Source organism: Diceros bicornis, chromosome 3, assembly GCF_020826845.1.
Source record: "Diceros bicornis minor isolate mBicDic1 chromosome 3, mDicBic1.mat.cur, whole genome shotgun sequence".
In the NCBI taxonomy this organism is placed as follows: domain Eukaryota; kingdom Metazoa; phylum Chordata; class Mammalia; order Perissodactyla; family Rhinocerotidae; genus Diceros; species Diceros bicornis.
Window position 1 is genome coordinate 87,497,511 of NC_080742.1, and position 17,118 is coordinate 87,514,628.

Below are 17,118 nucleotides of genomic sequence, written 5' to 3' on the forward strand. Positions count from 1 at the left end.
CCCTCCACTTTATATGGGACGCTGCCACAGCATGGCTTGCCAAGCTGTGCGTCGGTGCGGCACACGGGATCCAAACCAGTGCACCCCGGGCCGCCATAGCGGAGTGCATGCACTTAACAGTTTGTGCCACCAGGCCGGCCCCAATAGTAGGGCACTTGAACACTCCACTTACACCAATGGATAGATCATCCAAACAGAAGAACAAAAAGGAAACATTGGCCTTAAATGACACACTAGAAGAGATGGACCTAGTAGATGTATACAGAACATTCCATCCAAAAACCAAAGAATACACATTCTTTTCAAATGCACATGGAACATTCTCCAGGACTGATCACATATTAGGCCACAAAACAAGTCTCCATAAGTTTAAGAAGATTGAAATAATACCAAGCATCTTTTCTGACCACAACGGTATGAAACTAGAAATCAACTATAGGGAGAAAATCAGAAAAGCCACAAATATGTGGAGATTAAACAAAATGCTACTGAGCAATGATTGGGTCAACGAAGAAATCAAAGGAGAAATCAAAAAATACTTGGAGACAAATGAAAATGAAAATACGATATGCCAGAATTTATGGGATACAGCAAAAGTGGTTCTAAGAGGGAAGCTTATAGCAATACAGGCCTATCTCAACAAACAAGAAAAATCTCAAATAAACAATCTAACAATGCACCTAAAGGAACTGGAAAAAGAAGAACAAAGTCCAAAATCAGTAAAAGAGGGAAAATAACAAAAATCGGAGGAGAAATAAATGAAATAGAGACTAAAAAAACTATAGAAAAAATTAATAAAACCAAGAGCTGGTTCTTTGAAAAGATAAACAAAATTGACAAACCTTTAGCTAGACTCACCAAGAAAAAAAGAGAGAAGGCTCAAATAAGTAAAATCAGAAATGAAAGAGGAGAAATTACAATGGACACCTCAGAAACACAAAAGATTACAAGAGAATACTATGAAAAGCTATATGCCAACAAATTGGATAATCTGGAAGAAGTGGATAAATTCCTAGAATCATACAACCTTTCAAAACTGGATCAAGAAGAAATAGAGAATTTGAATAGACCAATCACCAGTAAGGAGCTCGAAACAGTAATCAAAAACCTCCCTAAAAATAAAAGTCCAGGACCCGACGGCTTCCCTGGTGAATTCTACCAAACATTCAAAGAAGACTTAATACCCATCCTTCTCAAACTCTTCCAAAAAATTGAGGAGTGGGGGAAGCTCCCTAACTCATTCTACAAAGCTGACATTACCGTGATACCAAAACCAGACAAGGACAACACAAAAAAGAAAATTACAGGCCAATATCACTGCTGAAAATCGATGCAAAAATCCTCAACAAAATACTAGCAAATTGCATACAACAATATATTAAAAAGATTATACACCACAATCAGGTAGGATTTATTCCAGGGATGCAGGGATGGTTCAACATTCGCAAATCAATCAATGTGATACACCACATTAATAAAATGAAGAATAAAAATCACACGATCATCTCAATAAATGCAGAGAAAGCATTTGACAAGATACAGCATCCATTTATGATAAAAACTCTGAATAAAATGGGTATAGAAGGAAAGTACCTCAACATAATAAAGGCCATATATGACAAACCTACAGCTAACATCATCCTCAATGGTGAAAAACTGAAAGCTATCCCTCTAAGAACAGGAACCAGACAAGGATGTCCACTCACACCACTCCTATTTAACATAGTATTGGAAGTCCTAGCCAGAGCAATCAGGCAAGAAAAAGAAATAAAAGGGATCCAAATTGGAAAGGAAGAAGTGAAACTGTCACTATTTGCAGATGATATGATTTTATATATAGAAAACCCTAAAGAATCCATCAAAAAACTTTTAGAAGTAATAAACGAATACGGTAAAGTTGCAGGATACAAAATCAACATAAAAAATCAGTTGCATTTCTGTACACTAACTACGAAGTAGCAGAAAGAGAAATTAAAAATACAATCCCATTTACAATTGCAACAAAAAGAATAAAATACCTAGGAATAAACTTAACCAAAGAGGTGAAAGATCTGTACACCGAAAACTATAAAACATTGCTGAAAGAAATTGAAGACACAAAGAAATGGAAAGATGTTCCGTGCTCTTGGATTGGAAGAATTGACATAGTTAAGATGTCCATACTTCCTAAAGCAATCTATAGATTCAATGCAATCCCTATCAAAGTTCCAACAACATTTTTTACAGAAATAGAACAAAGAATCCTAAAATTTATATGGAACAACAAAAGACCCCAAATAGCTAAAGGAATTCTGAGAAAAAAGAACAAAGCTGGAGGTATCACACTCCCTGATGTCAAAATATACTACAAAGCTATAGTAACCAAAACAGCATGGTACTGGCACAAAAACAGACACATTAGATCAATGGAATAGAATCAAGAGCCCAGAAATAAACCCACACATCTATGGACAGTTAATCTTCAATGAAGGAGCCAAAACATACAATGGAGAAAGGAAAGTCTCTTCAACAAATGGTGTTGGGAAAACTGGACAGCCACGTGCAAAAAAATGAAAATAGACCCTTACCTTACACCATACACAAAAATTAACTCAAAATGGATTAAAGACTTGAATGTAAGACCTGAAACCATGAAACTTCTAGAAGAAAACATAGGCAGTACCCTCTTCGACATCGGTCTTAGCAACATATTTTCAAGCACCATGTCTGACCAGGCAAGAGAAACAATAGAAAAAATAAACAAATGGGACTACATCAAACTAAAAAGCTTCTGCACAGCAAAGGAAACCACCAATAAAACGAAAAGACAACCTAACAATTGGGAGAAGATATTTGCAAACCATACCTCTGATAAAGGGTTAATCTCAAAAATATATAAAGAACTCATGCATCTCAACAACAAAAAAACTAACAACCCAATTAAAAAATGGGAAAAAGACCTGAACAGACATTTCTCCCAAGAAGATACACAGATGGCCAACAGGCACATGAAAAGATGTTCAGCATCATTAATTATCAGGGAAATGCAAATCAAAACTACAATGAGATATCACCTATGGCTATAATTAACAAGACAGGAAACAACAAGTGTTGGAGAGGATGTGGAGAAAAGGGAACTCTCATACACTGCTGGTGGGAGTGCAAACTGGTGCAGCCACTATGGAAAACAGTAGGGAGATTCCTCAAAAAATTAAGGATAGAACTACCACACAATCCAGCTATTCCACTGCTGGGTATTTATCCAAAGAACGTGAAAACACCAATGTGTAAAGATACATGCACCCCTCTGTTCATTGCAGCGTTATTCACAATAGCCAAGACGTTGAAGCAACCTAAGTGCCCATCAAGGGAAGAATGGATAAAGATGTGGTATTTATACACAATGGAATACTACTCAGCCATAAGAAACGATGAAATCCAGTCATTTGTGACAACATGGATGGACACTGAGGGTATTATGCAAAGTGAAATAAGTCAGAGGGAGAAGGTCAAATACCGTATGATTTCCTTCATTAAGTAGTAGATAATAACAACAAACAAACACATAGAGACAGAGATTGGATTGGCAGTTACCAGAGGGGAAGGGGAGAGGGAGGAGGGTGAAAGGGATAATTAGGCACATGTGTGCGATGATGGATTGTAATTCGTATTTAGGTGGTGAACATGAGAACATAATGTAATCCATGCAGAAATAGAAGTATAATGATGTACACCTGAAATTTTTACAATGTTATAAACCAATGTTACCGCAATAAACAAACAAAAAAAAACAAAAGCAAAAATTGGTACTTTGAAGAGATTAATGAAATAGACAAGCCTATAGCAAGACTAATCAAGAAAAACTTTTCCAGGCAAAGTAGGATAGAAAGAAATGTTCTTAACCCAATAAAGGATACCTATCAAAAATCTACAGCAAAATGTCACACTGAATTTTGAAACATTAGATGCATTCCCATAGAGTCAGGAATAAAAATAGAATGCTCTCTCTTACTGCTTCTTTTAAACATTGGAGGTCCCAGCCAATGTAATAAGAAAAGAAAATGAAAAAGTGAGTCAAAAGGATTAGAAAGAGAACAAACTGATATTACTTGCATAAAATATAATTGTCAGCATAAGAAATCAAAGAGATTCCACATGTAAACCAGTAGAACTAATAAGAAAGTTTTGAAGGATCATTGATCACAAGATTGGCATAAAAAAAAAATGGTGTTCCTACACATGAGCAATACCAATATACAACATATGCAAATAGCAAAAAGATACTCTTCTGTGCATAAAATTATAAAAACAGAATCAATGGACAGATGTAACACATTTATAGATGAGAAGACTCAATGTTATAACAATGTTGGTACTCTCTAAATTAATTTATAAATTTAATGCAATTCCAATAAAATGTCCAATAGTATTTTTCATCAAACTAGACTAATTCTAAAATTAATAAGAGAAAGTAAGATATCAAAAAGTATTATAGAGTTAAAATAGTGAGGCACTGGCATAAGCCAGACAATTGGATCAGAATAGACCCAAGCACCTATATTACTAAGGTGTATGAGAGAGGCAGCACCACAAATCAGCAGGGAAAGAGGGGCAAGGCAGCAAGCACACTGTCTCCTTGCTAAACCTTTATAGGTGTGTGCTCGGCTGTGAGGCAGGATTATTTTACCAGGCTCCTGGTGACATATCTGTTCTGACGAGCTACCTCTCATTGTAGAACCTGGCTCAACAATCATCCTCTGATGATGGATTTGGCTTCTTGAGTACCTGGAAAGGATGTGCTCTGAGTAGGGACATCATATTCTTGTTCCTGGAAAAGGACACTTACTCTTATAAATTAGTAAATGAATATTCTGGTTTGCGGGTTATATCTTAGGAGATAACCTAACTACTACTAACTGACACATGAGTGAATGTATACCAGATGATTTCCAGCCTTGAGGGCAAGCTGAGAGCAAGGACTTGAGGGAATGGGTCACAGTAGAGGGGACTGACCATGAGGATGAGGATGCTAAAGCAGAGATGAGGTACTAAAAGGGAACTGAGATGACCTCACCTAGAAACTCTGCGTTTCCAAGGAACTCCTGCCTTGAGGCACAATTGAAGCAATTTTTATTCTTACAGTTTCTTTTGTTGTTGTTGTGGGGGAAGAATGGGGCAAGGAGGGAGAAGGAAATAGAACTGAAAGTCAAGTAACAAGGCTGAGTGAGTTATTTTCTAAATGTAAGCTGCTCAGAATTCATCTGCTTATCTTCCTCTCCCTGCCCAACTGTGTGCTTGGAGTCAGCTTGCGGTCACCTATCAATCACTGCTCGTTTTCCAACTAATTCTTTAACCAATTGGTGTAGCACAATTCTGCCTGCCACCTACATAAGCTGTGATGGGAATGGGGGGGGGAAAGAAAGAATAATTTCAAAGTTGGGAAATGCTTTTGAAATTAGAGGAAAAGAGATGGCAAAAAACTGTTCCCTCTCTAGTAATGAAAGAAATGCAGACATCAAGATACATTGACGAGTCTACAAAATTACGAAAAATTTTATGAGAGTATTTGGTGAAATGGATACACTGACAGTGAGACTAACTGGGACCAACTTTCTGGAAAGAAATTTGGCACCGTGCACCAACATTTAAAACCAGTGACTCATGGATTTCAGGTCTGGAAAAGTTTCATGCATGAAGTGTTGGCAAAGCTTGATGCACAGAGATGTTCACTGTAGCAGCATAACTTAGATTAAAAAAATGAAAACCTCCTAAATACTTAACAATAAGAATAGTTTGGTAAATTATGATATGCCCACAAGAGGAATATTATACAGCCATAAAAATAATATTCACAGGGGCTGGCCCAGTGGCACAAGTGGTTAAGTGTGCGCGCTCTGCTGTGGCAGCCCAGGGTCGCCAGTTCGGATCCCGGGAGCGCACCGACGCACTGCTTGTCAAGCCATGCTGTGGCAGCGTCCCATATAAAGTGGAGGAAGATGGGCATGGATGTTAGCCCAGGGCCAGTCTTCCTCAGCAAAAAGAGGAGGATTGGCAGATGTTAGCTCAGGGCTTATCTTCCTCACAAAAATAATAATAATAATAATAATAATAATAATATTCACAAAGGATTGATAACACAGAGATTTTTTTCCTTATGATAAATGAAAAAAGTAGAAATATAGAGAAATAGAAAAAAATTGTAGAGAATATGATCACAAACATAAAAAATACACAGAGGAAAAAAACTAAAAAGAATTACAATAAAATGAGAGTAGGCTTTCTCTCTGATAGTTCTAGCTTTTTTGCCCAAATTTCTGTCAAGCATTTCAAGATTTGTCTGCTGGGAAGCTAGCAAACCTCGTGTTCTGCTCCCATGTCTTAAAACCTTTTGAAAAGGCAACAATTTAAGACATTGTTTCTAATACAGTTTCTGACGTGGCCACAACTTTTTATGGAAATGCTGGCAAAGCCTTTGATGGCTGTGCATGTCACAAGCATAGAGTAACCATGACAATGGGCTTTTCTTCTCCAAAGAGCAGGACAGGTAGGTTACTTGGCACCCCCAGGTGTCACCTGTTCCTGGAGCATCAGGATTCTTATCCCAGGAGAAGTGCTATTTGTCAAAGGAATCTTGAACCATTTCAAAAACATCAACAGCCTCTGAAAAGCAGCTCACCAAGTAGAAATTCTTTGATAGTGACAATGAGGATGTAATAAATGAACCGAGGAGCTGACTCTTCCCAGAAGCACACTAGAGAGAAGCCAATTCCTCTATGGCTGCTTAAGATATGCAAGGAGGGAAATTTTAGAGGGCATCATTTGACTGTTTTCTTCTTTTGCTCCAAACCTCAACCAGCTTACCCATTTCCTTAAGACACAATTCATCAAAATATCCCCCAATTTATTGCAAGTGGCTTCTTTGGCTAAACAATGAGCTGACCACTCTTGTTGAATGCATCAGGAAAGGGCTTCGTCTTGGGGAAAACAAAATATTGGGGAATTTTGACGCATTAAAAATCGAATCTTATTTTGAATGGTTCAATTTATTTTGAGAATGGACAGTATAGGGTGCACCACTGGCACTGCAGGATTTGTGTCCTGTAGCAATAAACTACTGCTTTAGTTGTGCAAATAACACCAAAGGATGCTATCTGAAGCTTCTACATACACTTTCTGTTGTCATTTTCCAACTGAAGTATCCTTAATGTAAACAGTGATAGATGTCCATAATCGTAATTGTGGGATACATCTGCATTAATTCCCATCAAAGAGAAGCTATTCTAAATATCACAACATGGTGGCCACATGACAGCTGCATATTACCTGCTTTACACAGTAGCATCCCAGACTACCTGTACTTTTTTCATGGCATAGGATTTAAGGGCCCAATTTGACATAAAAAGGAAATTTCTTTCATGATGACAATTTTTAAAGTAACAGCAGGAAATTCTTTAAAATCTTTTTTTCATTGACTCTCTAAAACTCAGTCATGGGTATTCCTGGTGTATCAGTTTCCTAGGGCGGCCATAACAAAGTACCACAACTGAGCTTGAAACACTAGAATTTGTTGTCTCACAGTTCTGGAAGCTAGAAGTCTGAAACCAAGGTTTTTATAGGGCCGTGCTCCCTCTGAAACCTGCCTCTTGCTAGCTTCTAATGGTTTGCTGACGATTTTTGGCGTTCCCTGGCTTGCAGCTGCATAACTCCAATCTCTGTCTTTGTTATCACATGGCACACATGGCACATTCTCCCTGTGTCTCTGCGTTTTCATGGGGCCATCCTCTCACAAGGACACCAGTCATAATGGATTAGGGGTCTGCTCTACTTCAGTATGACCTCATCTTAACTAATTACATTGGCAACCACCTTATCTCCAAATAAGGTCATATTCTGAGGTACTGGGCGGTTAGGACTTAAACTTATTTTTGGGGGGGTGACACAATTCAACCCCTAACTCCTGGGGTCCATGGATTCTGGGTTAAGAGCCTGTTGAGACAGACAGAAGGGACCCTGGGACCAGAGAATAGGAAACAAGAGTGCAGAAAAGGAATTGGGAGTGAGACAAATGGAACCTACTTAGCAATTCTTTCCAGAAGTCTGGTGGCAGTGATCTCTCCCTGCTGATTTGGGGGCAAGGACTCTGGTTACTGATGGCAACATATGGCCAATTCCTAGCTGAAGACGCTCAAGTTCTATACTTGAGTCCAGGCTGCAAAGTGAAGTTTTTGGTTGTGTCCAGAACATTCTCTGCTGATGCCATATGTTTGAAAATGTCTGAATTTTGTGCAGAGACACACAAGCAGTATTTTCATAAGTGGAGTTACATAATTAGGGCATGGACTTGCATAATAATCAGCATGTGTAATTAGCCACAGACTTCTTGTCCTTTAATTAGACAATCAAGACATCTAATTACAAAATTAAGATGTAATTACGTGGCCCAAGATCGACATATTTCTTTCTAGCCATTAGAGAGTACATTTAGAAAATAATTCACAAAAAGTGATGAAGAAATGAACCTAGAAACCAGATTCGAGGATGTTGAGGGAAGTGTTAAGTGGACTGGTAAGTCTCCTTTAGTCTTTCCTTTTAGGGGTGGGGGGAGTTATTTAAAATATCATAGTCTACTTGAAAGAATAACTTTTACACACTGTACTGTCAACCTTTGGTACACACACTAATGAAGAGGAACGCATGACTAATCCATGTAATTTGCACGTGGCTCTTGAGTGTGGTTTGTAATTACACTTGAATATGAACTTAAATTTGGTGTCCTGGGGATTCAGTCCAACGTAATATTGTAGCCGTATGGTGGAAACCTTGGTAGGGACAGCTGGGAGGAGAATCCGACTTCCCTTTCTGCTCTGGTTTGCTTCTCCCTCTGGCCACTTTAAAAGTAGACCCATTGCTCAGAATAACACAAATCAACAGTTAACCTGGGTTGTCCTTGCCCTGAATATTTGAGTATTTGGTGAAATGTTCTTATTTTAAGTGCTCTTTATTGGACTGCAGGCAGGAAAGGGGAAGGTCAAAAATTCTAGCTCACATTCCCTCTTTCTAATGATAAGTGAGTGATTCTTACAGCAGTGTTTTTTGGTTTTAAGTTCCAGTAGTCCTATGAAGCCCATCTGTAGTGATTTTCTTTATTTTTTTCCTTGCTCCTAAATTGAGATTTGGCTGATCTCTGCAGGATGCTAAACACCCAGTTTGACTCATTAATTTTTTTGAACTGAACTTTTGACCTAATTGGCTGGCTGATTAGGGATTATAGCCATATGTCCAGGTTTTTCTAAGCCAGTTCTGACTTTAACTGTGTTATCCCTCTGTTCCCATAAACTGTTGAAATATCCTAGTAATTCCAATGTTTTGACAGCCACATTGCACTTCTCAGACCGCCGCTTTCTCCTGGAAAGTGGCACAGAAATCTGTCGGGGGACGTTTCCTGATTTTTCATTGAGAAAATATGCTTCCCATATGGTTTCAGGCCATGAAAACAAAGACTTAAAGAGGTTGTAAGTGGTAGGTGACGAGGTCTTTTCTCCATGATGTGTCCCCTCTGTTCCAATTTTTTATTTTTCCCTATTAGGCCATGGAATGTGATGAGGAACAAATTATGTGAGGGGTCAGTTTTGACCTAGAAAATACACAGATTTGCACAAGGAACTTATTTTTGCCATTGTCACTTTTTTTTGCCTTGCCTTCAGAGACAACTGTTCATGGCAGATTTACGGGCAAAGGAAGTGAACTGGAGAAAAGCACATTTTATAAACAATTTATTGACGGAAATTTTAGGTGGGGAAGGGGCATTTAAACTACATCATCTCTAAAGCATCTTCCAACAGTGAGATTTTAGGATTCCTTGATCTCTAGCCTGTCACTCAATCAGGAGGAATTGACCGAGCTCTATTCCACTCACTCACCTCTATGACTGTACCTCTTCAGTCCTCAGACGTTGTCAACTGGAAACTCTTCCTTCTACCCTTACTTCCGGAGAACTCAATAATTCTGATTCCGAAATAGGGCTATAAGCATGAACGCAAACTTAAGTTTCTCAGTTTTTAAAATTTGCTTTTCCCCTCAGGTATTCCATGTCAGCATTTTCAAGACTGGAGAAGTTGGGTATCAGACATCCTAAGCCTTCTCCTTTTATTGGAAACTTGATGTTTTTCCGCCAGGTAAGGGCTGTCTTCCATGATCTTCCAGCATAAAATATGCTGAGCCTAGTGCACCTTCACCCATGAAGCACTGGTCCCGTCTAGGTTACTCACACCTGGGGTGATCTCTATGTGAAGGTGCTATGTGATAAGCCTTCCTCTACTTGAATGAATTCTTGTGTGATATCAATAATCCATCTCTTATCACTCACTCATCAATTTGTATTGAGTCCTGTCGTCCATTCATTCATCTATTCACCCAAAAATCTATTTACTGAGTGGCTAAATGCGCCAGGCCCTGGAATGCAAAGAAGAAGTTACTTATGCCCTCAAGGGCACACATCAAATAATGGTGTACAACACCAAATGGGATATACCCTAGTGCTGATTGGGTGGTATAGACGGTAATTGTGGTCATCGTTTAGAGGACAGGGAGATCTGTCAGGGCCAGAATCATCCCAGAGGACTTCCTGGAGAACAGGGTCCTACAGGAGCAATAGACACAGAGACAAAGAAAAACAAACCAGTTGGGGAGCAACATGTGTGTGACTGCACCTACATGAAAACCATGGCACAGATTGACGAGCAGCCTGGACTGACTGAAGCCAGAGACTGGAGAGCACTGGGCAATGCAGCTGTTAGTGGGAGAGCTGGGCTAGATTACCGACAGTCTAGAAAGCCAGGGGAAGAACAATTCGTGTACTATCACTTGTGAGTAGAAGAGGGACACTGAAGTGGAAGATTACTCCGCAAGGGAGAGAATCTAACTGTTGTTGAAGTCTAGGTGTGAAGTGGTGCAGGCTTGGCCCCGGGTGGTGATGAGACTGAAAAGAGAAGGCTATTGGGGGCAAAATTCATACCTCTTGTGATTAATTAGGTGAAGAGAATTCAAGGCAAAATGAGTCAAAAATGCCTCTAAGTCTTGAGCCAGGGTAACAGGGAGAATGGCCATGTGTTGACAGAAATAAAAGGTCCAGAGGGCAGCTGGCTCAGGGAGACGACTTTGATTTGCTGGAGTGACACTCGAGTCAGATGTCCAGTAGCCATTTGCAGATCTAGGCCCAGGGCTCTATCTTCTAAGGTTATTTTTTTCTCGTGTTGGGTTTTCTCAGAAGCCAGATGGTTTATTCTGCTAACTCACGGGGGGGGGGGGTGCTGCCACCAGACCCAACATCAGGAGCCAACAGATCTTGCATGTGAAGAACCACTAAGCCAAACAAAGGCAGGAAGGACTAAATTTGGGCCAGTCCTGATAATAGCCTTTAAGATCTCTAGGATTTCTCCTACCCCTTCCCCCGGAAGGGCTGGCCTGTGGCACCAGATAGAAAATAACGTTAGCTATTTCTGTCCTTTTTCCTCCCCCTTCTCAGTTTCTTTTTCTATTCCTCTCTCTGATCAACAGCCGTTTTCACTCTTTATTGTTGTTGTTGTTTCTCTCTTCCTAGCATTTTTTAAACACTTCTTCTCTTATCTCTATCCCAGAGGTGGCCAATTCACAACTTTAACCCCACAAACAGCTATCTTATCAAGGCTTCCTGTGAGATCCTTGAAGCAAGTGTGAAGAAATCTATAAGTGTGAGAATAGAACAAAAAACCAGATAGGAAATTAAAATAAATAAATTTCACATATTTCTGGGGGAAATGATCAGTTGCATTCAGTTGAGTAATTAATTTAGTATTAACACTTTGAGGAAAACAGTATAACTGTCGATGTGAGGAGAACACAGTGCTCCTGCCTCTGGATAATTTCCACATATGCTCCTTTTCAGCTCATCATCCTTATATGTACAAACTCTGCCAAGTTCTTTCTAGAACATAGTAATTTCAGTGAATATTTTTATATGCATATAAGCTTTCCTTGATATATGGCAAGCTTAGACTGTGAAAGCAGATTTAATGAGAATGGGATGTATTTCCATTAAGGACATCCACCTCTTCTATCCCCCAACACTCTACTCTCACCCACCTCTTATATATCTGCCCATATACTCCATTACCACAACACAAAGCTAGCATTTTCCACTCCCCCGCCCCATCCCAACCCATATGCATATATATGAAAATATGTATATTTTCATATATACATCATCCCCACAACACAATGGATCTAGCATTTTCCAACCCCTATGTGTATCTGCATACACTCCATCCCTACAATATAATGGGTCTAGCATTTTCTGACCCTCCACCCTCACGTACATCTTCAGGTATACTCCTTTCCCACTACAGAATGTGTCTAATGTTTTGTCCTTTATAAAGTTACTCTAAGGTTCTTATGTTTTGAATATGTTGATTTTAGTTAATTTTTAACTTGGGTCATGATAATTCAGAATTTGTGATAATTTAGATAGACTCAGCAGACGTTTACACATATAGTGTCTGTGAAAAGAGGCTTTGCCAAAAATAATAATAACACAAACCAAATTGCAGAGGAGAATGTTAACATAGTTGAGAAGGCAAACAGTTTTCAAATATTTTAGCAGCAGTTATACACAAATAGTTTAAGTACAGATGATCTCTTCTGTCCATTAAAGCAGAGCTGACTGAAACTTTCCCTTGGCGATATATTTTTTTAAAGCTATTAGTTTATTCTAATACTCCAAAGTACTTGAAAGCAATATACTTCACTTCTTTTTTTATTGTTTATGTAATTGTGTTCTCACTGTTCCAGACTTTTTTCTGAATAAGTCTGAATACATGAAATTTTGTTTAATCTTATTCTTACTATAGCACTGTGTTTTCTGCAGGGTTTCTGGGAAAGCCAGTTGGAGCTCAGAAAGCTATATGGACCTCTGTGTGGGTAAGAGGGAAACTCCATTCTTCTACCATATATTTTGATCTTTGCATGTTGAATTGATATGGAAGTAATGACAAGAATGGGAACGTTGCATGTGTTTATATCTTTTGAGGACACACATAGAAAGTGCCCAGCAGTACAGATAAGGCTCCTAGAGAAGACCCCAGGGTTGCCCAAGGGAGCACCGTGCTAGGCTGAAAGAGTGCCACTTCCCAGCCTTTAAGACCCTGACCAGCTGGGTCAGGCCCTGGGTGCCTTGACCATCTCCTACCACTGCGCCACAGGGCGTGCTGCAATGGGACATCATGGCCCTCCAGCCTCAGTCTAATTTGCTTTGATAACTCATGGCAGGTCTTTCCCCATGAACTTATCTAAACCTTACTTGGAACTGTTTTGTTCAACTCTATAGGTAAAATATGGTGTCATACGTAGGACCATATCATTTACCATCCAATCCAGTACACTTTTGAAAGTGAAAAGGGGTGCTATTAATAATTACCCAGGACAACAGAGGAAACTAAGATTGTCATGGATATACTGGGACATATGGTCACTCAAGTTCTCAGCCATGTAAAGTAATACAGCCCTTCCCTTTATTTTTTCTGAATTTTTCCTTTCTGTGTTTCAGAGTATGCTTTTTTAAAATAAAATTCCAGAATCTGGTGAACAAACCCATGTTCAGACCATTTCCCCTACTCAAGATTTAACAGAGCTGAACCATACTGATTCTCAGCATGTGTCTTTCCACACTGGAGTCCTAATCATTTTAGTCTGTTCTCACATGGCTTCTCCTCAGCCACTGGGCGATTTTCAGTAGCTCTTTTCCAGACCTCCAGGTCTGTGATAACTTTCGTGGGTGCAGTAAAGCTCTATCGTATTCCTCATGTACATCCTAATGGGGTCTAGTGGTTTGTGAGCCCTTCTATCACAGGATACGTGATGCTTGTTCTCCCAGTGATGATTTTTGAAAGGGATTGACTTCTACTCTGTGGAAATGGTCCTACTCAGGAGACCCACAGTTTTGGCCAAGTTCTAACCACTTTTTAGTTTGCTATGTGACCCTGCAAAAGTAATAAATTAGGATGTTATACTAGATGCTCTCTGTATTAGTTTATTATTACTGCATCACAAACTACTCTAAAATGCAGTGACTTAAACAACAAATTGTTATTTATCATGTGTCTAAGGGTTGGCTGGAATTGACTGATCTAAGCCACCCTTGGCTGGGAAGCTCAGCTGGGCTTCCTGGTGGATCTGCAGGTCAGCTGGGGAGGTGGCTCACCTAGGCCACTCTCAACTGGGGCAGCTCAGCTCCACATAGCTCTCATCCTCCTTGGAACAGCAGGCAAGCCAGGGCAGGTTCTTCTCATGGTGAAGGCAAAGGTTCAAGAGAGCACAAGAACATTTCAAGTTTATATTGTATCACGTCTGCTAACATCCTATTGGCCAAACCAAAGTTATATGGCCAAACTCAAAGTCAGGGCAGGAAGCACACTCTGCCCACAGTGAGGCCAAAGCAAGTCACCTGGCCAAGCCAGACAACGATGGAGCAGGGAGGTGTATTCCTCTGATGGAAGGGCAGTGAGATGGTGTATACCTTTCAATAACAAGCAACTCGACCCCACTCTCTAAGATCACTTTTAGCTTGGTCTTTACTTACTTTATTTTTTCTAGTGCATAGCTTCTTGCTTTAAGCATGATAGGTACTCAATAAAGACTCAAGGGATTGAACTGTTTATCTTTCTCTTATCTTGTGCTGTTCTATTGCTTTTTAAAAGTTCTCATTCCAGCTCTCTCTTTCCAATAGTCTCATTCTGCAGTTGACTTGACACTGACCTTGGAGATTGTCCCACACATTTCTGAGACATAGCACTGACTTGGAATGACGGTAGCTTCCCAAGAATTGGAAAAAGGCCACCCTGAGTTTGAATTCTAGGAATCATTTCCCTTGAGTACTTCTTGTACAGATTTTCAGAGTACAGCCCTTGGGTATTTTAAATAATTTTTAAATGTCAGATGAAGGGTTTAAAGGGCACTATATTAACTGGTGGTTGGTGTGGTGTGTGTGTGTGAGAGAGAGAGAGAGAATGAGAGAGAGAGAGAGACAATTGGTTTCCTTGACAACAGGATGTCCAATCAACTTTTTCCCCCAACTATAAGTTAACACAATTTATCCTTTTCATTTCAAGAAAACTTAAATCAAAGAGAATGATTTCAAATGAGGTTTTGGAGATAGAAATTGCAATATCATCTCCACTCTTTGTTCCCACCTCTGGTGAAAGGAAAAAAAAAAGAAAGGTGATGGCATAATTTCTTTATACAAAGCTATCAACTTTCTCTGCTTTAGAATAAAGATGAGGCATAAAATGCTGACTTCATTTTAAACACGTCCACTCCTGGATTTAGAGGCAATAAGGTGGTGGGGTACAGTCCTGTTTGAGCTCTGTAATCCTGATGAGACTCAGTATGCTCACCTTTTAAAATGAAAGGGTTGAACTAGAATATTTAAGGTCCTTTTTAGCCCTAAAAATTATTTTGTTACTGCTTAAATTTTAGCAAAATGATTTCGCTGATTGGGAATATGAAGGATGGACTATGTTCAATGAAAGATTCTTCCTTTAGGAAAAGATTTGGTTTAAATTACGTTAATTTTTAGACTACTTCTATCTTTAGAAAATATTATCAATCCTAGATTGGGCTTCTTAAAAACTGAAATAATAGATGATTCACCATTTGACAAGTGAAACCCCACACTGCTGATGCCAGAGGATCCCCTCTCTGCTCTGGACCTGAAAACCAAATATGATGATTATTTACGCTTATTATCTGGTTGTCATTGTGGCAACTCAGACAGAGTTTGGGTCCCAAAACTGGAAATCAGTTCCTTCTACCCATTTTCTCTTCCACTCACTGCTATGGGGATGATATCGCTGGAGAAGCTTTCTGCCAGAGGGATTGACAACATCAGTGGTAACCACCACCACCACCACCACCATCCCATCACTACCATCACCGCCACCACTACTACCACCACCACCATCCCATCACCTCCACACCACATTCACTACCACCATCACTACCACCACCACCACCACCATCCCATCACCATCACCACCATATTCACTACCACCATCTCTACCACCACCACCACCACCATCCCATCACCATCACCACCACCACCACCAGCATGAACAAAATGTCTTCACTACATGTCTAATTATGTAGCCTGCTTTGCCAGGCTCTGAGCAAATAAAATACAAACGTTGTCTCTGCCTTCTTTGAACTTGAATGTAAAGCAGGTGGACTGGCATGCATACCTATACAGTTTTTATTCACAATACTTAATTAGAATTCTTTTGAATTGCACAGTAGTACCCTTGACAACATAATATGAAGAAGGCAAGGCTTTATTGCTTTAGATAACCTTCAGTCAATTAACAATTATTAGTTATCTCCTTCAGTCTGAGAATGAGCCCCAAGTTGGATTCATATTCCTTCCCAAACCCTAAAAGAACAGTATCAACATAATCATCATACATTTGTGATTGAATATAAACAGGATACAGATTATGTCTCCTCCAACTTGTAATTGACTTTGTAATCCAGTGGAGGACAAGCCTTTATTATGCTATTACTACTACTTACTTATAAATACTTACACAGCATCCTAAGTTCAGTTCATCTGCAACTCCTAAAGCCTCCTATCCAAAGCCTTTTCCCCCTATCTCATCTGTCTTTTAAGTAATAGCTCTGCAGTTATTTTTTATTTAGCCTTATCCCCAGTTCTTCTTGCCCCTACATCAGTGAAGTCTTGATTTCTAGTATAAACTTAGCTCCCTCTTGTTGAATTTGACTTGCATGCTTCCTGGAGTCCATCACCCATGCCCCTCCATTTGATTAGTGGCCCGGATTCCTGAATCCCTTCATCAAGCCAGACTTGGTGAATAATCTCATGACTCTCATTAGGATGTTAAATTGTAAGTAGGTAAACATGCACGTTGTACATAATTCATAAAATACAAACAAGTATACAGAAAAAAGACAAGTATACAGACTCCCACCATGGACCCTTAGCCACTCCTCCTCAGAGCAACCTCTGTTATCAATTTCTTAACACTCAAATGGATAATATATGATCAACGCTGTTTTTTACCTTGCTTTCTTCATTAATGACATTTGGAAAATTGT

At 39.5% G+C, this 17,118-nt stretch overlaps 1 protein-coding gene across 1 annotated transcript in view; it reads left to right on the plus strand.

Annotated features, from left to right (window-relative positions):
• Window positions 1-17,118, plus strand: part of TBXAS1 (thromboxane A synthase 1) — a 153,309-nt gene that overhangs the window by 25,917 nt on the left and 110,274 nt on the right. Inside the window, exons 2-3 of the mRNA XM_058531249.1 lie at window positions 10,061-10,154; window positions 12,881-12,933. Of these exons, the coding sequence (XP_058387232.1) occupies window positions 10,061-10,154; window positions 12,881-12,933 (147 nt within the window). The remainder of the gene's footprint in view (window positions 1-10,060; window positions 10,155-12,880; window positions 12,934-17,118) is intronic.